We start from the raw sequence: 23536 nt of genomic DNA, 5'->3' as shown, positions 1-23536 counted from the left end.
GAAGTTCTCAGTAGTATTTCAATTCAAAAACACAACTTTTAAGTAAAGTCGTGGGACCTACAAAAATTATTGCTCAGCAAAATGCACAGAATGGCTACTATTTGTACTCGCGTAGACTTTCTCTCTCCACTTCAGAACCTATTCACATCTTCATCTCTTTAAACAAAAACTAACATAAATTTGGCTTTCCTCTATCTCTCTGTTTTCTCAAAGCTGTTGTTTGGCTACATGGATGAAGTTTCTTTATATGATAATGGGTTTTATGAAAAGTAGATCTATTAGAAAATCCAACAACAAAAAGGTGAAAAAAAAAGTTAGAAATTATAGAGAGAATCAGATTAGGCTTTAGGGAGTTAGGAATTTAGAAATTAAAGAAAGTTCCAAGAAATTTTCCCCCAATTCACTATGGAAGTGCTTACACAGTTTGGTTTGCCGTGAGATGCGAGACCCAAAGATGTTGCAAACTTCACAACACACACGGACATGGAAGAGGAGAGACCAAAACTTCAGAGGTTGCAAGACCCAGACTCGTTCTTCAGTTATCAAAGTTGTTCTTCACTTCTAAGGATGCAAGAAGGAAAGATATCTCTTCAATTTTTTGGAAGAGATGAAGCTCCGAACTAAAAGAAATGAGTTAAGGAAAGTGAAACTAAGGAAAAGTGAAGGAACAACATAAGTCTGGTGTGTGCACAGTGATTGAGCCGTTGGAGTGCATGTGGAACTCTAACTTTGATGTTGACAATACATACATGTGGGACCCAAGTAAATGAGCAAAATTGCAAAATTGCCATTGTAACTCAGTTTTGAGAATTCAGAAACACCAAAAACTTGTTCTCATTTTCCATAACTCTAACTCAATTTTTTGAGTTATGAGTTATGGAAATTAAGAATGGAAATCAAACCAAACAGCTACAACTGGTGTGGGTCTCATGAAAAGTGAGTGATGACTTATGAAAATTAAGTGATGAATGATGAAAACAAGGCAAACCAAATAGGGCCTAATACTCTCTTTCCAATTTTTTGAGTAACAGTTGAATTAATGCTTTGAGGATGTCAAGGAGGTGAAAACGAAATGAAGTTAGTCACTTATGCCTATTATGTGTGTGTGTGTGTGTGTTTTTTTTTTTTTTTTTTTTTTTTTTTAATTTTAATATATGGGTAGGATAGTGTTTCAACTTATTACCTATGGTGTTCACTAGGGCTATAAACGAGCCGGGTTTTGTCAAGTATTGAACATTCAAGCTTGGTTTGAGTTTTAACCAAGTCTACAAACAATGTTTGAGCTTAAGCTCAACAAATTGTCCAAAAACCTGAGTTCGGCTTGGCTTGACTTGATTCATTAGTCAACTCGAGCATGAACTCCATATCAAGCTTTTAAGATTGATATCCAATACAAGTATATTATCAAGCACATATTAAGATAGGAGTTTATTGTTCAAGCCTATATCAAACTTATTACCAAGGTCATAAAATAAATCTATGCTCAATTTGCTTTTTATCTAGTCTTATTGTTCATGAACAATTTTTTTGGTTTGGGTTCAACTTGTTTATCAAACAAGCTGAAAATTAAGGCTTAAGTTAGCTTGATTATAAACTGTTGGTTTTTAGACCTCTTAAAAACAATTGATTTAACTTAGGTAATTAGCCAAGTTGTTACTTAGTCCAATTTAACAAGTCCAGGTTATCACAATAACAATGATCAAATCAAGCAAAGCAGCGAAAAATAAATAACACAAGATATGATCACCCAGAAAACCAAACCGGTAAAAACCTGGGGAGGATTTGATCTAACTATCCTCAAGGTAAACTTGAATCCACTCTCTTGAAAGAATCGAAGTTCATACAATAAGACTTACAAGCCCCCTACGCTTGACTTCTTATTGCTACCAACCAGTAGAACTTACTGACACGACCACGTGCAAGCCTCGAATCCACAGACTCCTTCTTTCTTGGATTCACCACCAGATACAAGCACACCCGTTTGTGTTTTCTTTAAACTTCAATGGCAGCAACTGAGTTGATCATCAAGGTGTAGATAAATCTTCTCCTTGAAAACCCTAAGTTTGTGTAAAGGAAAGCTCCTCTAAATCTCACAAGAGATTTACACAAACCGCAATATAAGCAACCCTAAAATGTGGCTAGGGTTTGCCTTTTATACTTAGGATAAATAAGAAACCCTAAAAACGTTTTAAAACAACTAAAGCTGAGTTAGAAAATTCTGCAGAAAATCATTCTGCCCGAGCTTCGATCGATCGAGCCTAAGCTTCGATCGATCGAGCCAGGCCGAAAGGCACAATGCTTTCTTGCTTTAACTCGATTCCAACTTTACATAAATGCACAACTTTGAGCTAGACTAAAACACTTCTAAATACGTTGTTTTGATCATGGTTTGCCAACGATACAAATTAGAGTTCTAAATACATAAAATCCTAAGTCTTTAGAACCTAACATAAAAAACAATGATGAACGAGTTTTTTATCGAACCAAGTCCGAGCAGTTTATGAACAACTTGGTTCATTCTTAGCCCTAACGTTCACTTCATAATGATTGCACTTTATCATTAAGGTAAGACACTAATTAATTTTTGGTATAGGTGGTTAAATCTCATATCTCTTATTCAAGTGATAAAGTTTGCATCCAACCACTAATGGGAAGATGACATGTCTTCCATCATATGCAATGTACATAACTCACTTGGCTGGGTTAAGCGAGTCATGTGCGTTACACATGACAAGAACAAAAGTTATTTTTTTATCGTTGGTTAGAGACCAAGGATACAAACATTTTTAGAGTCAAACTTTATCCTTATTCAAGAGCTTTTATGTTGTACTTTACAAAAAGGGTTATTGAAGTAAAAATAACGTTGGATTACTCAAGCTATATTTGAGTAAGCATATTACTAAAATTAGGTAAATTAATAACTTGTGCAATGCATAGAATGGGATGCATTTAGCAAAATATTGTTAGTATTTTGTTTTCATATCAACATTTTCTTCCTATTAAGAATAATTCTTGTTATCATTTTAAATGAAACTATTGCCAAAATTTTAAAAACTACTACTCAAATTAAAAATCTCCTTTCAAAAGATCTTTTAGAAAATTTTAAAAAGTGTGATTATTTATTTTTATTATTTGGATAATCGACCATTTCTTTTTTTCAATAATAAAAGTTGGGTAACGCATGTCATGCTTGCATTATACATGTGACCACATAAATATTGCCCTATCACTAATGTTTTATAAAAAAGAATCAAAATAGTACTTTAATTTAAACTTAATTATTAAAAGTTTTAGATGTTTCATTATTTATTTTCAATTTTTAATAATCTATTGTAGTTGTTGGGTTATAGATTGACCTCGATTAATTAATTCAATTACCTAAGTTGATTAATTAGGTCAAATGACATGCAAATCTTGGAGGCACCAACAAATCACCAAATAAACTAAATGCAGTGGGAATTAAATTGGCACGGTGATTTGTTGACGAATGGAGAAAACCTCTTGTAAGGAAAAAACCTCACTGAGTGAATTTCAGGTCACTATTGCCAATAATCTACTAATCAATAACAAGCGGTTACAAGTATAAGAAATATTACCACTACCCTGGACTATCCTAAAATACCAACTTACAGTTGAACATTTACTCCAATATCCAATTGGACTTGATCTTGCATGACTAAATCCAAGCAATTGAATGATTGCTGTTAGCTGTAAAGTTCTTCACTTCAATTACCCAAGTTGATTAATTAGGTCAAATTACATGAAGATTATGAAGGCACCAACAAATCATCAAATAAACTAAGTGCAACGGGAATTAAATTGACATAGTGATTTATTGACGAATGGAGAAAACTTCTCGCAAGGCAAAAATCCTACCGAGTGAATTTCAGGTCACCACTTCTAAAAATCCACTAATCAATAACAAGCGGTTGCAAGTATAAGAAATCTTACCACTACCCTGAACTATTCCAAAATACCAACCTACAATTGAATCTTTATTCCAATCCCCTAATTGGACTTGATCTTGTAGAAGACTTATTCCTTTGCATAAATCTCAATACATGACTAACTCCAAGCAATTGAATGATTGCTGTTAACTGTAAAGTTCTTCACTTCAATTACCCAAGTTGATTAATTAGGTCAAATTACATGAAAATTGTGGAGGCACCAATAAATCACCAAATAAACTAAGTGCAACGGGAATTAAATTGACATGGTGATTTATTGACGAATGGAGAAAAGTTCTCGTAAGGCAAAAACCCTACCGAGTGAATTTCAGGTCACCACTTCTAAGAATCCATTAATCAATAACAAGCGGTTACAAGTATAAGAAATTTTACCACTACCTTGCACTATTCCAAAATACCAACCTGCAATTGAACCTTTACTCCAATCCCCTAATTGGACTTGATCTTGTAGAAAACTTATTCTTTTGCATAAATCCCAATACATGACTAACTCCAAGCAATTGAATGATTGTTGTTAGCTGCAGAGTTCTTCACTTCAAAGTACATTGAAGATTTGAAAGTATTTGGTTACAAAATCCTAAGGCGCACAAAATGCAGTAACTTTTCACAAAGTGTATGAGTTCTCTAATTGAGTTTCTCTGTTTTTGATGACTTTAAAATAAGCATTTTATATGGTCTAGGGTTTTTGAGAATGAAACCTTAGCAATCCAAGTCATCATGGGCTGAGATTCAGATCTAAGAATTCTGAAATTGTAGTTCTCGATAAATTGAGCTTGTGTTAAGAATTCCTCATTAAGCTCGATAGATGCTAGTGTTGAGCTTCATTGAATTGACTTTTCTTTGCTTGTTTCTTGATTCAATCTTCATGTTTTTAATGATACCACTTGCGATGTTTGTGCAACATACTTCTTAATACATTAAACCCATCTTAGATCTACCTAATTGCAAGTAAAGTGCATTTTGTCAAAAGATAAACCAATACATATAAAATATGACTCTAACAATAGTATTTGGTTTTTGACAAAAATTTAATCTTACATAATGTGCATTTATCGATCGTATAACTTTATTTTTCAAATCTATTTAATTATTTGTGTTTAATTATTAAAAAAAAAAGAACTATTTAATTTACAAATAATTCTTAATTAAGTCTATCAAAGGTTCTTAACATTGGCACATGTTAGGTAGCAGAATATCAAGTCATTTTTTTGTTATTTATTTATTTTTTAAGAATCAATTAAGTTGTTAGAATGTTAAAATTTGATTGGCTAAAAAAAAAAAAAAATGCTACTTTGGCACTCCAAAATGCTAAAATAACTCTTACAATTTCTTTTTTCAAAAAAAAAAAAAAAAAAAAAATTCACCACATCAGTAGCCACCCCCTCCACAACCACCATTATTGCAAACCCACTGTGCACCACCACCAGATTGGAACCCACCACCACTAGTGACTCATAACCACCTCACATTCCTCCATCTAAGAGAAAGCAAAAAGGGACAAGAGAGAGAAGAGAGTAGTGTGAGGGGAGAGAGAAAAATGAATAAAAATTAAGTAGCATTGCTATAGTGATCTGCTACTTTTGCTAGTAGTAGATCACTGAAGCAATGCTAAGAAAGCCTAAACTTATTGAGAGGGATACTAAGCATTACAATTTCTTAATTCTCCAATTTGGAAGGTCAATACTCTATCTCCAAATTTTTGAGTAACAGTTGAATTAATGTTTTGAGGATGCCGAGGTATTCTTAATGCTCATGCAAACCAATTTGGAAGGTCAGTACTTTCTTTCCAATTTTTTGAGTAATTAACATTTTGAGGATGCCGAGATATTCTTAATGCTCATGAAAACCAATTTGGAAGGTTAGTACTTTTTTCTAATTTTTTGAGTAACGGTTGAATTTATGTTTCTGGATTTTGAGGAGGTAGAAACTTTTTTTTTTGATAAATGGGATAATATTTCAACCTAGTACCTACTGGTTATGACATTTGTTCTATGATGATTGTTCTTTATTATTAGACCAAGATACTAATTGGTATATGATATAGGCGGGGTTTATTTTTAATCTCTTATTTGACGATAAAAAACTTTATTAATTAAGCTAAATTGAACCATTTTTTATTTTTTATATATTCATTTTTTAGGCCCAGTCTTAGTCCACTCTGTTATTTTAGTATTGAAAAATGCATAAATCTCATTGAACTAAGATATTAACCTCAGATTGGGATGAAAGAAAAAAAAAATTGACATTTAAAAAATAGTTATATATACTTTTATTTATCATTTATTTTATTAGGTACTTCTTTGAGTAAGTAAAGTAATAATATTGGAACGTTGGTGGGGAGTTAGCAGATATATATACCCACTCTGTTATATGGGTTAGTAGTAGTACATTGGGTATGAGTTTAACGCATGAAAAACATACGCTGCTAACATTATAAGTAGGCTTTGTGGAGTGTGCAGCAGAATGAATGAAGAGAGCAACATTTGGTCGTCGGCTTGAATCTTGCAAGCCCAGGTCTAAACGCCAACGTTGATGAAATCGTGTTCCAGCGAATAAAGAAGCAGCCCTTCACTATTTTTGTTCGAAAGTCCTTGGTATCTCTCTCTAAACACCAAACAAACAAAACAACACCCACAAGAAGAAGTAGAAGTGGTTTTCAGAAGATGAAGAAGCGAACAAGAGCTGATGAAGATGAAGAGAAGTTGGAGCTAATGGAAGATTCACATATTAAAAGTAGAACGAGTGCGGACACTACTCCTCAAACGACATCATCATCGTCTGAGGATTCAAGTTCCGATGGAACAACCTCCACGTCAGATGATGATGATAATGAGGTTCACATGTCAGAAGATGATGATGATGATACTAGCGAGGCTGAGAACAAGATTGAACAAATGGGAGGTGATAATGGTAATGAGGAGAGAGTGAAAGTGGAAGTGGAAGCTCAAGCTCAGAAGAATGGTAATGGTCTTGGTAATGGGGAGAGGGGAATAATGGGGCCGAGGTTTAAGGATTTTGGAGGGATAGATAGTGTAATTGAAGAGTTAAAAATGGAGGTGATTGTGCCATTGTACCATAGAGAGTTACCGAGGTGCCTTGGAGTCCAACCCACGTCTGGGATTTGTTGCACGGGCCACCCGGTTGTGGCAAGACCAAATTGGCTCATGCCATTGCCAATGAGACCGGGTTTCCATTTCATATGATTAGCTCTACTGGGATCATCTCTGCTGTCTCTGGTATGCATTTCCTTTTTATCATCATCATTATTATTATTATTTTATTTTTATTTTTATAACACTCTAGCCCGGTAAATCTTATGGGCAATCACTCCACCACTAGTTGTCGAGTAATGGAGGGGCATTCACCCCTAATGGGATAAACAGTTTATGCTCATTCCCAAGAGGAATTATTATCATTTTATAAGATAAGAGTTCAATATCTTGTTAAATTTCCTAAGGGGATATATGAGGTCATGGATTTGAAAGCTATGATCTTGGGGCCACCCTGAAGGGGATTCCTTCTTGTACTTACTCAGTATGTGTATGAAGTAACATCTATTAAAGTAACATCTATTAAATATTCAAGTGCTTGAAAAACTTTGGACACCCTAAGAGTGTACACCTTTGATTAGTAGGGTGGTAAGGAATTTGTGAGTAAGGGAACTTAAAGCCTAATTTGCATTCTATCATTATCGTTCATCAGTTTAATTTTCAAGGAAGTGATTCTTGTTAGATGCAGATTTTTCAATTTAAAGACATGAATAGGTTGATTATCTCGGCATTCAAAAATGATTAATTTTTCCTAGTTTTTGGTCCTTTGGCATAATTTCTCATTTTTATCCCCCTCTTCTTGCATTGGGCTTAATTGTTTGAGGAGCAGCTACTTTTTATTTTCCTAAAAATTAGAAGTCCTATAGTTGTTTCTCATTTGATGGATATTTCAGGTGCAGCAGAGGAAAATATTCATCAGCTTTTCTCTAGAGCATACAACACTGCACCGTCAATTTTATTTATTGATGAAATTGATGCAATTGGTTCTAAAAGAGAAAATCTAAGAGATATGGAGCGATGAATTGTGACACAGTTGATAACTTGCATGGATGTACTTCAGAGACTATACCAGGCACATGCTAAGTCAAGCTCAGAAAGTTCTAATACGAAACCTGGCTATGTGCTTGTAATTGGAGCTACCAATAGGCCTGATGCCCTTGACCCTGCACTAAGGATGCCTGGACGATTTGACCGTGAGATTGCTATAGTTGTTCCAGATGAAACTGGAAGGCTTGAGATTCTTTCTGTACTTACACGCAATCTTAAATTGGAGGGTTCTTTCAATATTCTCAATCTAGCCAGGTCTACGCCTGGTTTTGTTGGGGCTGATTTGGCTGCCCTGGCTAACAAGGCTGGTAACCTTGCCATGAAGAGAATTATTGATGAAAGAAAGTCTGAGCTATCTGAATATTCTTCTATAAATGAGGAGCATTCTGAAGAGTGGTGGAGGCAACCATGGTTGCCTGAAGAGATGGAAAAGCTTGCCATCACAATGGCTGATTTCGAGGTGCTTTTGTCTTTCTATTTCCTTATCGTTTTGTATCTAATATGCTCTCATTTATTCACTTGCTTACATTTTTAGGTAAGTGAATTTTGGTCAAGTGAATACAAATTTTATATATTTTTATATTTTCTATTTTCAGTACTTACCCATTATGAATCAATCTTGTCTCATCACTCTAATTTAAGTGTGAAAGTTGAAAATGTGGAGATAACACTGTAGATATCTAGGTTTTTATTTTTTTAATTTTTTTTTAGTGTTTTTAGCCACTGTCATAATGTATGTCTACCTTTTGGTGATCAAGACTGACAATTTTGATTGTATTGAAGGCTTTTGCATTTTAGAAAATGTCAATACAATTCTGCTGGTTTGTTCTTGTTTAGTGATTTTCTTAAATGATGATGCAAATTGCTATTATGTGGTGTTCTGCAGGAAGCAGTTAAAATGGTTCAACCATCATCAAGAAGAGAAGGATTCTCTACCATTCCTAATGTAAAATGGGAAGATATCGGTGGGCTTGATTTCTTAAGAAAGGAGTTTGACCGTTACATAGTTAGACGTATTAAACATCCAGAGGATTATGAGGTATTAACAATACTTGTTTTCTCATTTATTATGCTGTGCGTGTGTGTGTGTGTGTGTGTGTGTGTGTCTCACTTTGCAAGACTTCATTGGAAGTTTAAACAGAAAGTGTACGAGGGCTCTTCAAAGGAAGAACCTATATCTGTAAATGATATATATGTACATACACATATGCATAGAGGGATGGATGGATGGAATGGTTGAGAAGTTTGAAAATATATGTTCCACTGACAAGAAGGTAAATTTATCTTCTAGTTTGCTTCAACCAGTATTTCCCACTAAATTATGTTAGCTGAATTTCCTTGGGAAATTGTTGAGGTCTAGAGATTCAGCTAGTCAAGAGATTAAAGCTAGGGAAGCAGCCCTGCTCCATTGCAGGAATCATGCCGCTGGATATGCCTGGTGATTATCAAAATAGTATCTCCATAGTGATATTGAAGTTTTACTTTTGATATTTGGGTTAGGAATCGCAGAAGTATGTTAGAACAGGTGTTTCTTATTAGGAGAATTACCGGCAGGTCAATTCAGGCTGTTCATGATAAGGACTGTATAGGATTCATTAAAGTTTCCAATTTCCAGGTTAGCTTCACATTCGAGGGATTTCGTTCTATGAACGTCAATAGAGCAAAAAATTTTATTTAGATAACGATGCCAACTAAGCTATCTTGCCTCTCATGTCAATGTTCAAGGTTCCTTGGGCAAGGACTTTCTATGTCTGAAGATGGTATAGTTAATGATGTGACTGAAATCATGTTATAGGTAAGAAGAATGCTGCAAACAGATAGGCTGCTAATTTTTAGTCTTTCACCCCCACTACACATGCACAGATCAAAATGCATATTGTAGTGGATTACTTTAGGCATAAAGGAATTTTTTTCTTGGCCAAAAAATGCGGAGGAATAATGGTGATATTTGCTGTCTATTCATCCTGTGCAGTTAGTTTGCCAATCTGGAATTCCATTTTGACATAGTGTCTCCGGCATGTTCACACTTCTTGATATGCTTGAGTTTCACTTGTAGCAAAGGAATCTTTATTTCTTCTGATTCTTGTGTTCTATTTCTTCTGATGGTGCCTTAATTAAATTTGGAGCCCTGCTGCATTTTCTTCATTTATTAGAAACTTTTTAGAGTTCTTCTTGAAAGCATAGAAGCCTAGAAGCTACATTCTAAATTGCTGATCTCGCGTCATGAAATTATCTGCATCTTCAGGGGCTTGGATTGGACTTAGATACAGGATTTTTGCTCTATGGGCCTCCGGGTTGTGGTAAAACACTGATTGCCAAGGCTGTGGCTAATGAGGCAGGAGCCAATTTCATTCACATCAAGGTTTGTCTCTCTGATTTTCCCTTTCCATTCTGTCTGTGTATCTGCAATGTTTGATATTTTTTCGTAATGGTGTTCAGTACATTGGTATCGTGAGAATCAAGTTGCACTCTGTCAGAAAAATAAATGTAATCGTGATTGTATTTTTGTTTGATTTTGAGTTCAAATACTTACTTGGATGGTCATGGATTTTGCTGATGGTTAGGGCCCTGAACTTTTGAATAAATATGTTGGAGAAAGTGAGCTGGCAGTTCGGACATTATTCCGTCGTGCAAGGACGTGTTCACCATGCATACTTCTCTTTGATGAGGTTTGTGGTTCTCTTTGCTTGATAAATGTCTATTATTGTTGTTGTGCTGTTGTGGTTATTTTAAATGTCATATTGTTACCAAGTTTGGGCTGGCCTGGATGGAATGACTGGAATGTTGGGATTTTCTCTTTCTTTCAGTAGTTGATGTAAATTACTAGCATTAGCGTTTTGTTGTTGCATGGTGTGTTTCTGTTTCTTATTTATTAGAGAACATGGGTACATTGTCGTCTATTATTGACAAAGTTTTTTTTTTTTTTTTTCCGTCTAGAATATGACCTTTTTTTTTTTTTTTTTTTTTAATTTTTTTATCTTTTAACAATTCTTATGACTTACCGAGTAAATTCAATTATAAATTGGTAAATAAGGTTTTCTGGGCGGAGGAATGCATTTTTCCCATTTTCAAGAACACATTAAATGCAAACTAACCCCCCCAACCCCCGCAAAAAAAAGAAAAAAAAAAAAAAGAAAAGGTTTTAGACTAGCCCAGTGTCTAATTGACTCTCTTGTCTAATGGAATTCAAGAGTTAATGTGGATTGACTCTCGAACTAGTTTTTTGAACTGGTTCTATCTTCTTCAGCAATCAAGGCATTAAGATTCTCTCCTAGGCAAGCTTGAAATTTCAGTTTTACAACTGTTTTTATGAAGCAGATAGTTGACAGTCATAAGAACCAACTCATGTTTTCACCACGAGATATGATCATACAAAAGTTTCAGAATAGTAAAAGACAACAAAGCAGAAACCAACACAATTCTAAATTCCTCAGATTAATAGAATGCCACGTATGATGTATCTTAATAAATTAAGTTGACCTTATAGTGTCTCTTTAGGCACTTGTTTAATATTAATACAAGATATACGTTTCAAGCAAAAGCAAGTCAATTAGTGTATGGAAATTGAGACAGACGGGATGTTCCTTCCTCATCAAACCATCTTCTCAGGCTGTGAGCTTCTGGATAATTTGGCTCAATAAATAGTTGAGTGGTAGAGATGGTACCCAATGACTTCCCATTGAAGTCATTTACTCTACCTGTTTTCACAGCTAGAACAGGGAAAAGCCCTGAATCACACATATTTTGCAGACTCTGTCCTTCTGCATTGCAAAAGTTTCCCCACAGAGTTAATTCAACACTTCGGCCAGACATGTCCTTCAAGTGTAGGATTCTCCGCTGAGTTTCAGTACCATTTTTTCTCATTATTGAAGCAGAGGGACTGACAAAAGTTACAATACCAATAATGTCCATAATGCTGTTGTTGTCCATGCCTTCAATATCACTTATATGACGGAAGTGAAACTGCTGCTGTGGAATTGAGCTGTCGTCGTCAAAGCAAGGCTGTACTATTGACGTGCTCTCTAAGAAAATTTCCTGGTCATTTGGGAGGTGGTTATAAGCTTTTTGAGCAGGTCTTAAGCTTCCCTTGGAAATCAGATAAACCTTACCAACTTCAATCTGGTTGAAGAATTGATCAGCCACAGCATTAAAGCAAGTTACCTGAATTTCTCCACCGTCAGAATCAAGAAGATAAAAACTGAATACTTTACCATCACCGCGGGGATTATTGTAGTGCTTAAGTTCTCCTTTTGCTGTAACTCTAGCCTTAATTGTCCAATTCAGAGCAGCAATGGGAATTATCCTAGGGGGAGCTTCATTTCTAGCTATTGGTTCTCTGTTAGTGTACATTGAAGATGGTTGTTGATACACAGGCTGAGGTTGGTGGGAAGAGGTATTTAGAGGTGGCTGCGAAGCTTCTGATCTAGGGTTGCGGAAACTCTGCTCACCATATGAACCACCTAACGACACTGATCCAGGATATCCAGCACTAGACTCTGTCTTAGGGTAAGCAGCAGGCACATTTGGTGCAGCATATCTCCCTGAGTCAGAATTATGAGAATATGCATTGCCATATGATTGATTTATTCTAGGAGGCTCCATAGATGCTCCAGCTGCATTGGGTTTATTAACCAGACCACCAACAGGTGAACTTCCAGGAAATGATTGGGGATTCCCATTTCCTGTCCCTGGTTGGCCAGCTGGGGATTGTACAACCACAGGTTTTGCCACTGGTACAGGTTCTCCAATGAGATCACTTTTCTCAATTATCAAATCCAAATCAACAATGATAATAATCCTGCTTGCAGTCAAAAGAATCAACATGTCATCACCAAAATAATAATAGTCATGGAGCTGGGAAATTGAATGTAAATAATAGATAATGTATAATGACACAGAAGAAAAACTCATTAAATTATTACGTTTTCATAGGTAAATACAACTCACACACCCTCATGGCATTAGACTAATTGCATTTCCCCTCCATGTTATAGAGGTAGGAAATGTTATTTATTTATTTTTTTAATATTTTTTTTATAACATAGGAGAACTTCACTCAGATTAGTTGCACGTCATATAAAATATTGCACAACAATCCTCACTGTTAATCAAACTCTTTCGGACAATTGACCTTGCCCGCCAGAACCAATTATGAGGTAATTCAAGGGCTTTTCAACCCTAACAGGTTGAGTAGTTTATCCTCGTGCCCAGGAGGCAGAGGTAGTAAATGTTATTTGGTCGAAAGACCATTTATTGCACAAAATAAGAACTTCCAAAATAGGAAACTTCTACTCATATAAGGAAAAGCATGTCTTACAATGAAAAAGACAAACGCAATCCACTTAAGATTGGACTGCTTACCATATACAGAGATAAAGGCAATTACTAAATAACCCTGAACATGACCTTTCTAAATTTAGGCATAACTGAACAAGATACAGGATAACAAATTTGACCATGTCCCACCATAACAACACTCTAATGAGGCAACTGTGGTGGGACATGGGACTTCAAAAACATACATTAATAATCTGGTGTCCCATCAACCAAATAGTGGAGGATTCTTTCATAAAATATAATAATTGTATGTAAAATAGAAGTAGAAGATTCACTGGGTGGGTGTAAAGAAATGTCAGAGAGAGAAAAAAAAAAAAAAAAAAAAACTGACAAAAGATACCTTACTAATTTATGTAACTGAAGACGATTTTATTGAACTCTCTTTTTACCTATAATAAAAAAAAAAGGACGATTTTAGAAGACTAGGACTAGTGAAACAAACTAATATCCCAAGTTCCAACGGTAAAGTTCACCTTCCCGACTTCCTTTATGACAAACTGGAATAAAAGCTATATGACTACGAGCAATGCTTTTAATTGGTATGTTACACATCTAATGGGTCTTGAACCCAAGACTTCACTCTCCACCGCTCTTACATTCTCCACCTTGCTCTTACATGAGGAGGCGTTGGTTGACCTAGTGCTCAATGGAAAAGGCTAATTAGAAACGAATTCATCAATCAACTAAAAGGATCTTATGCTTCCAACAGTGTTACAGACAACATTTTACTAAGACACATGGTAGGATATCAGCAATAGCAAGTGTCACTTCCTCGGTTCAATATTAAATTATTAATGATGGTTGGTGCGCTTAAGATTTGAGGCATGATAAAAGGTTTTAAATTTAAAGATATTTATGTCAAAATAATATTAGAGTATCTTCATTTTTCTGATAGTATAAAGCTTAGCACATGACTCTCCCTGTCCAAGAGTGCATGGCCATGTGAAAACATTGGTAAACAGAAATTTACAAAGGAGAAAGAATACCATCAAGTTTATGAATCTGGGTGTAAAGTATACCGTCAAAGTTGAAAAACCTTGTTCATTCTCTTAAGATTGGTCAGACATGAGAATAATTTTGATTGAAGAGAAGGGTTCAAGTGAGAGCCCAGCATTAGTGGCATCCTTTGTGGTGCCCCATGTTTGTGGTTTGAACCACACCCCCCTCCCCCCATCTACCTATCAAAAAATCCTTATTTTATTATTTATTTATTTTTATAAAACTCAATTTGAGGGTGGGGGATTTGATCCTTGGATGTCTCCCTTGAAGACACCAATTAGAAGAGCCAACTAATTGAGTTACCAGACTCTTAGATGCTCATCAAAAAAGTTTTTTTTGCATGGCTGGAAAAAACTTCCTTGACACTAATGAGTTTACCTTGCAAAGATATGGGAAATGAAACCCGTCCTCCTCTTTTTCACTTCACCTTATGATAATGAAATCTCAGGGTCCGTTTGGATTGAACTTATTTTTGCTAAAACTGAAAACTAAAACTGAAAATACTATAGCGAAATAATTTTTATAGGTGTAAATAGTATCATGGGGCCAATTTTTAATAAAATAGTGGCTGAAAAGGGAAATTTGTGAGACCCATAAACAATGCACTGTTTACAGTTGATTTGGTCAAATAGTGCGGCGGGAACCCAAAAAAAAAAAAAAAAAAAAACGAAACGTGATTTTCACAAAACGTAGACGCGCAACGCGGAATCCAAAAGGGCACCCAGTATGATGAAAGTCTTTGGAAGTCTAAGACAGTAAAAGTACCCCTGCCCCCCACCCTCTTCTCCTTTCTTATCTCTACATACACATTACTGCATTGTTACTTCCCTGAACGGAACTATTATAAAACTATAGAGCTTGGTCACTGTTTAGATTGATATCTAAACAAATATTTTTATTAAATCAGCAAAATATCTACTTCCCTACAAGTAAATATTACTAATTGAATCCGGTCTTTGCTTGCGAAAGTTGAGGTTATTGAGTAAATTTCAATTGTTAAATGAAACTATAATAGCACACATGTTTCTATTGACAATACCCATTAAAGTTGCTTCTACAGAAAAAAAGTTGTTCAAAATTAAAACCCACCAAAAAAAAAAAAAAATCCATTATGTAACAAGAAACGTTAAGAGAATTAATCATAAAATCAATTAAATATAAGACAAGTTGAACACAAACTTTACACTAATTTTGGTACAGTACATTAGATTCTCCAATCCAAATAAATGTGGTTGCGCATTAATCAGTTAAACACAAACAGATTTGCTTAAATTCAATTACCCAAATTTTGATTCGCAATTTTGCATTTAAAAAAGCCCTCGATAGATAGATAAATATTTGAAGTTGTCGCCTTAGGCCTAAAATCATATCTCGACTATATATATATATATATATATATATATATATATATTTTTGATGAATAATCATATCTCGACTGTTGAAAACGAAAAAACAAAACAAAACCCACATAAGGAACAAGGAAAAGGAAAGGGATTGAGTGACTGACATGCGTCTTTGGACTTCGTTACAGACGAAGTGGGTCAAACGAACAATGGAGCCTTTCTGCAACTTGCCATCATTGACGAAATAGTTTTTCTGAGTGGCTAAAATGCCCTGTTGCTGGTGGGTCCCATCGGAGAGAACAACCCAATACCGCTCGGTACTGCTACTGCTACTGGGCTGTTGTTGGGCTTTGGTCACCACCTGCATCACTTTTATCACTTGTAGTATTGGCTTCACCCCTTCATCCTCCGCCTTCAGTTCTCCTCTGCACATCTTCATTATCGCTCCTTCCGTCAGATTCATCGCCATTTGCACTGTCGAGAGAGATTGAGATTGAGAGAGAGAGAGAAAGAGAGACAGAGAGAGAGAAGAGAACCATAGAATGAAAGGAATTGGAATATGAGAGAGAGAGAGAAAGCGTTAAAATTTCTTAAGTCTTAAGCAAACCAATTTGAAAGGTTCATTCTCTCTCCAATTTTTTGACTAATGGTTGTATTAGGGTCCGTTTGGATACAGCTGAAAACTAAAAACTAAAACTGAAAATTGAAAAATACTGTAACAAAATAATTTTTAAATGTGTAAATAGTATTGTGAGACCATTTTTAATGAAAAAGTTGATAAAAATTGATATTTGTGGGTCCATAAATAGTGCACAAATGCACTGTTCACGGTTGAAAAAGTCAGCCTTTACGGCTGAAAGCAAAAAAAAAGGCTGAAACGCGTTTTGCGCCAAGACGTGGACGTAAAACGCGCAAACCAAACATAGCCTTAGTGAGCGTTTGGATTGCGCGTTTTGCGCACCTACATTCAGCATTTTTTTTTTTAGCACATAAACAGTAAAATCACATGAAGCAGGGACAAAAATTATTGTTCGTGCACTATAGCAGTACTGTTCACGCATTTAAAAATATTAAAAATTGTCTCACAATACTGTTTACACATTTAAAAATGATTTTGCTACAGTATTTTCAGTTTTCAGTTTCAGCAAAAATAAGTTATATCCAAATGGACCCTTAATATTTTGAGGACATCAAGGTAGAAACATAATGAAGTTCTCTTTCTCTTTTTGGTATGCCAAAACAACATTTTGGGTTTTTTTAGCACACCCAATGCTAATGCCTTTAGTGCTATTATGACAACTAAACTTATTGTCAAAGATATTGATTCCCTGCGCATTACTATTTCTTAATTCTTAAGCAAATCAATTTGAAAGGTTCATACTCTCTGCAATTCTTTGACTAATGGTTTGAATTAATGTTTTGAGGATATCAAGGTAGAAAAGTAATGAAGTTAGTTTCTTTTGCATGGCCTTTTATTTATGTTTTGATAGATAAGATAATATTTCAACTTATTCACTAGGGCTGTATATGAGTTAAGTTTTGTCAAATATTGAATGTTCAAACTCAGGTCAATGATAAATGTAAAATGGTAATAACTTGTGCATTGCATAGAATGGATGCATTTAGCAAAATATTGTTGGTATTTTGTGTCCAATATGGTAATAACTTTCAAATCAACACTTTTCTAGTTTTCCTCCCATTAAGACAATTCTTGTTATAACTGTAGGTGAAATTTTATTGCTAAAATTTTTGAAACTGCTACTTAAATTCAAATTCTCCTATAAGTTTTTAGGAAACTTTAAAAAGTGTGATATCTATTTTTATTATTTGGAAAATCTACCATAATTTTTTTTAAAAATTATGTAATATAGAAGTGGGTCACTTTTAAAGCCAAATGCCAATTTGTGTGAGAGTGAGACTATTCTACAAAAAGTAAAGTAATGAAACTATAGGGGCACTTTTTTCATTTAGTATCCAAAAATTTGCTATTTTTTGCTCAAGTGGCACATTGGATGGAGGGTTTTGTTCTGTTCTCTCTCTCTCTATGTGTCTCTCTTTGGTGTGCTAAAACAACATTTTGGTTTTTTTTTTTAGCACACCCAATGCTAATGCTCTTAGCGCTATTATGACACCTAAACTTATTTTTAGGGATACTAACTTACTAAGCATTACAATTTCGTAATTGTAAAGCAAACCAATTTGAAAGGTTCATACTCTCTCCATTTTGTTGACTAATGGTTGAATTAATGTTTTGAGGATATCAAGGTAGAAATATAATGAAGTTCTCTTTCTCTTTTTGGTGTGCTAAAACAACATTTTGGGATTTTAGCACACTTAATGCTAATGCTCTTAGCGCTATTTTGACACCTAAACTTATTGTCAAGGATACTAACTCACTGAGTGTTACAATTTCTTAATTCTTAAGCAAACCAATTTGAAAGGTTTATACTCTCTCCAAATTCTTTACTAATGGTTGAATTAATGTTTTGAGGATATCAAGGTAGAAACATAATGAAATTCTCTTTCTCTTTTTGGTGTGCTAAAACAACATTTTGGGTTTTTTTAGCACACCCATTACTAATGCTCTTAGCGTTATTATGACACCTAAACTTATTGTCAAGGATACTGAGTCACTGAGTGTTACAGTTTCTTAATTCTTAAGCAAACCAATTTGAAAGGGTCATACTCTCTCCAATTTTTTGCTTAATGGTTGGACTAATGTTTTGAGGATGTCATGGTAGAAAGGTAATGAAGTTAGCTTCTTTTGCATGGTCTTTTATTTATGTTTTGATAGATAAGATAATATTTCAACTTATTACCTATGGCATCCCTAGGGCTGTATATGAGTTGAGTTTTGTCAAATATTGAATGTTCAAGCTCGGGTCGATGATAAATGTAAAATGGTAATAACTTGTGCATTGCATAGAATGGATGCATTTAGCAAAATATTGTTGGTATTTTGTGTTTAGTATGGTAATAAATTTCAAATCAACACTTCTAGTTTTCCTCCCATTAAGAATAATTCCTATTATAATTATAAGTGAAATTTTATTGCTAAAATTTTTGAAACTTCTACTCAAATTCAAATTCTCCTATCAGTTTTTAGAAAATTTTAAAAAGTGTGATATCTATTTTTTGTTATTTGGATAATCTACCATATATATATATATATATATATATATATATATATATTTTTTTTTTAAATAATGAAAGTTGGGTAACACATGTCATGCTTGGTAGTTTGACTGGTAGGTTTCCCAAAATTTTGAGTACAATGTCATTTGGGAGATGGTGGATGTAGGGATGTTAAGCCGAGCGATATATATGTCTATGTGTATATTGGGCCAAAGGCCCAATCCGAGAATATGAAGTAGTCCAATGAGGGGCGAACATAATTAGAAGAGTTCGTGTTAGTAAGTGAAGAGGTTAGTTTTGATCATATGGGTTCATGAGGATGGTTTGAGGATGAATCTCTCCTCGGCTGGGCAAAGCCGAGATCCTAAATGGTAGTCTATTATCCAAGGTGGCATTTTAGGAGATTCTTTTGATATGGATAAGCATCATAGAAGCACAGAATAGAGGGAAGTTCTAAAATATCTAAAGAGAAGCTGCTATCACCGCATTGAATGCTTTGCACCTAACCAGCTGGTCGCATTAATGTGGAGGTGATATCTAAACAGTAATTTTTAGCTTTATAGCTACTACCAGAGACTTCAAGAAGGTACTAATGGGACAAGGATCAAATACCAACAATCTGCCTTACACGTGGATGGTAAAAAGGAAAGAAGGGAGATAGTATAAAATGGAAGAGAGACCCTGAGAGGAGGGGATCGGGAAATTAAGAGAAAAACACTGTAGCAATTAAGAATTGAACTTGCAATCAAGCTTGAAAGAAATATATAAGAACTGATCTCCTCGGACTGTGCCGATGACGATTTTCTTTAGATTAGGTCAGACTATCTTCATTTTCTTGTCATCTGATTTATTAAAGCCCAGTTTCCAACCCACTCTTTACAAATTCATTGTATTGGACTTTTTGGGCCTACGTTCATTCATCCTTTAGGCTAAGAACTCAAATTTGGTCCTTACAGTGGAGTATGGGTGTTTCTTTCATTTCAAAGATTTTTTGAACAGAGAAGAAGGATGGGTGTTTGTATGGGGGCAAATAAGGGGAGACGATTGGGTTGCCCTCTATTGGCTGTTTCTTGGTCGGCCAATTTGTGTAAGAGTGAGACTCTACGTTATAGAGAGTAAAGTAATGAAACTCTAGGGGCACTTTTGTCATTTAATATTCAAAAAATTTGCAAACTCTCTTTCTCTCTCTCTAGTGTGCTAAAACAACATTTTGAGTTTTTCAACACACCCAATGCTAATGCTCTTGGCACTATTATGACACCTATACTTATTGTTAGGGATTCCAAGCATTGCAATTTCTTAATTCTTATGCAAACCAATTTGGATGGTTCATACTCTCTCTCCATTTTTTTTTTTGTAACGGTTAAATTAATATGTTGAGGATGCTGAGGAGGTATTCTTAATTCTTAAGCAAATTAATTTGGAAGGTTAATACTCTCTTTCCAATTTTTTGAGTAACGACTGAATTAATGCTTTGAGGATGTCAAGGAGGTAGAAACGAAATGAAGTTAGTCACTTATGCCTATTGTTTTTTTTTTTTTTTTTTCTTTTTATTTATTGGTAGGATAGTGTTTCAACTTATTACCTATGGCGTCTGCCAGGGTTATAAACGAGTCAAGTTTTGTCAAGTATTGAGCATTCAAGCTTGGTTTGAGTTTTAACCTAGTCTACAAAAAATGTTTGAGCTTAAGCTCATCAATTTGTCCAAAAACTTGAGCTTAGCTTGGCTTGACTTGATTCATTAGTCAACCCGAGCATGAGCTCCATATCAAGCTCTTAAGATTGATATCCAATACAAGTATATTATCAAGCACATATTAAGATAAGAGTTTATTGTTCAAGCCCATATCAAACTTATTACCAAGCCCATAAAACCAATCTATGCTCAATTTGCTATATATCGAGCCTTATTGTTCATGAGCGATTTTTTTGGCTTGGGCTTAACTTGTTTATTAAACAAGCCAAAAATTAAGGCTTAAGTTGGCTTGATTATAAACAAACAATGATGAACGAGTTTTTTATTGAGCCAAGTCCGAGATGAACAACTTGGTTCGTTCACAGCCCCAATGTCCACTCCATAATGATTGCACTTTATCATTAGGGCAAAACACCAATTGATTTTTGGTATAGGTGGTTAAATCTCATATCTCTTATTCAAGTGATAAAGTTTGCATCCAACTACTAATGGGAAGATGACATGTGTCCCATCATGTGCAATGTATATAATTTACTTGATTGAGTCAAGCAAGTCATGTGCGTTACACATGACAAGAACAAAAGTCATTTTTTTATCGATGGTTAGAGACCAAGGACACAAACAATTTGAGAGTCAAACTTTATCCTTATTCAAGGGATTTTGTGTTGTACTTTACAAAAATGGTTGTTGAACTAAATATAACGTTGGATTACTCAAGCTATATTTGAGTAAACATATTACTAAAATTAGGCAAATTAATAACTTGTGCATTGCATAGAATGTAATGCGTTTTGCAAAATATTGTTAGTATTTTGCTTTCAATATTGTAATAACTTTCATATCAACATTTTTCTTCCTATTAAGAATAATTCTTGTTATCATTTTAAATGAAAATATTGCCAGAATTTTAAAACTACTAATCAAATTAAAAATCTCCTATCAAAAGTTCTTTTAGAAAATTTTAAAAAGTGTGATTATTTATTTTTATTATTTGGATAATCAACCATTTCTTTTTTTCAATAATGAAAGTTAGGTAACGCATGTCATATTTGCATTATACATGGGACCACATAAATATTGCCCTATCACCAATGTTTTTTTAAAAAAGAATTAAAATAGTACTTTGATTTAAACTTAATTATTAAAAGTTTTAGATGTTTCATTATTTATTTTTAATTTTTAATAATCTATTGTAGTTTTTTGGTTATAGATTGACCCTGGTTAATTAATTCAATTATTTAAATCGATTAATTAGGTCAAATTACATGCAAATCGTGGAGGCACCAACAAATTACCAAATAAACTAAGTGCAACGGGAATTAAATTGATACAGTGAATTGTTGACGAATGGAGAAAACCTCTCACAAGGCAAAAACCCCACTGAGTGAATTTTAGGTCACCACTACCAATAATCCACTAATCAATAATAAGAGGTTACAAGTATAAGAAATATTACCACTACCTTGTACTATCCCAAAATAGAGTTGAACCTTTACTTTAATCCCCAATTGGACTTAATCTTGTAGAAGACTTTTTCCTTTGCATAGATCCCAATACATGACTAAATCCAAGCAATTGAATGATTGTTGTTAGTTGCAAAGTTCTTTACTTCAATTACCCAAGTTGATCAATTAGGTCAAATTACATGCAAATCGTGAAGGCACCAACAAAACACCAAATAAACTAAGTGCAGCGGGAATTAAATTAACATGGTGATTTGTTGACGAATAGAGAAAACCTCTCGTAAGGCAAAAACCCCCCACCGAATGAATTTCAGGTCACCACTCCCAAGAATCCACTAATCTATAACAAGCAGTTACAAGTATAAGAAATCTTACCACTATCATGAACTACCCCAAAATACCAACTTACAGTTGAAACTTTACTCCAATCCCTAATTGGACTTGATCTTGTAGAAGACTTCTTCCTTTGCATAAATCCCAATACATGACTAACTCCAACCAATTGAATGATTGTTGTTAGCTGCAATGTTCTTCATTTCAAAGTATGTTGAAGATTTGGAAGCACTTGGTTACAAAATCCTAAGGTGCACAAAATGCAGTAGCTTCTCACAAAGTATATGAGTTCTCTAATTGAGTTTCTATGTTTTTGATGACTTTAAAATAAGTATTTTATATGGTCTAGGGTTTTTGAGAACGAAACCCTAGCAATCCAAGTCATCATGGGCTGAGATTCGGATCTAAGAATTCTAAAATCATAGTTCTTGATAAATCGAGCTTGTGTTGAGAATTCCTCATTAAGCTTAATAGATGCTAGTGTCGAGCTTCACTAAATTAGCTTTTCTTCACTTGTTTTTTGATTCAATTTTCATGTCTTTAATGATACCACTTGTGATGTTTGTGCAACATGCTTGATACATTAAACACATCTTAGATCTACCTAATTGCAAATAAAGTGCATTTTGTCAAAAGATATGTTAATACATAAAACAAATATGGCTCTAACAATAGTATTTGGTTTTTGACAAAAACTTAATCTTACATAATATGCATTTATCGATCGTATAACTTTATTTTTCAAATCTATTTAATTATTTGTGTTTAATTATCAAAAAAATTATTTAATTTACAAATAACTCGTAATTAAGTCTATCAAAGGTTCTTAACATTGGCACATGTCAAGTTGCAGAATATTGAGTCATTTTTTTGTTATTTATTTATTTTTTAAGAATCAATTAAGTTGTTAGAATGTTAAAATTTGATGTGCTAAAAAAATGCTACTTTGGGACACCAAAATGCTAAAATAACTCTTACAATTTTTTTTTTCAAAAAAAAAAAAAAAAAAAAAAACCTTACCACATCAGTAGCCACCACCTCTACAACCACCATTATTGCAAACCCACTATGCACCACTACTAAATCGGAACCCACCACAACTAGTGACTCATAACCACCTCACATTCCTCCATCTAAGAGAAAGCAAAAGGGGACAAGAGAGAGA

General features: G+C 34.3%; 1 protein-coding gene and 1 pseudogene across 1 annotated transcript; one reads left to right on the top strand and one right to left on the bottom strand.

Moving 5' to 3' along the window:
- Window positions 1–6631: 6631 nt before the first annotated feature.
- Window positions 6632–10875, top strand: LOC115971610 (annotated as a pseudogene).
- A 598-nt stretch (window positions 10876–11473) lies between these two features.
- On the bottom strand, window positions 11474–16306 carry LOC115970984 (replication protein A 70 kDa DNA-binding subunit C-like). Its single transcript, XM_031090637.1, has 2 exons — window positions 15909–16306; window positions 11474–12863 (listed from the first exon to the last, which is right to left on the bottom strand). The coding sequence occupies exons 1-2, from the start codon at window positions 16211–16213 to the stop codon at window positions 11612–11614; spliced, it is 1557 nt and encodes a 518-aa protein (XP_030946497.1). The 5' UTR covers window positions 16214–16306; the 3' UTR covers window positions 11474–11611.
- Window positions 16307–23536: the final 7230 nt, after the last annotated feature.

Source organism: Quercus lobata, chromosome 12, assembly GCF_001633185.2.
Source record: "Quercus lobata isolate SW786 chromosome 12, ValleyOak3.0 Primary Assembly, whole genome shotgun sequence".
Taxonomy (NCBI): Eukaryota; Viridiplantae; Streptophyta; class Magnoliopsida; order Fagales; family Fagaceae; genus Quercus; species Quercus lobata.
This window is presented reverse-complemented; position numbering and strand designations above follow the sequence as displayed.

What these genes read in the sequence shown, in the direction of transcription:
- LOC115970984 (XM_031090637.1), bottom strand. Translation starts at nt 16,213, where the DNA reads ATGGCGATGAATCTGACGGAAGGAGCGATAATGAAGATGTGCAGAGGA. An exon ending in AACGAAGTCCAAAGACGCAT is followed by an intron (nt 12,864 to 15,908) that starts GTCAGTCACTCA and finishes GACTGCAAGCAG; the next exon opens with GATTATTATCATTGTTGATT.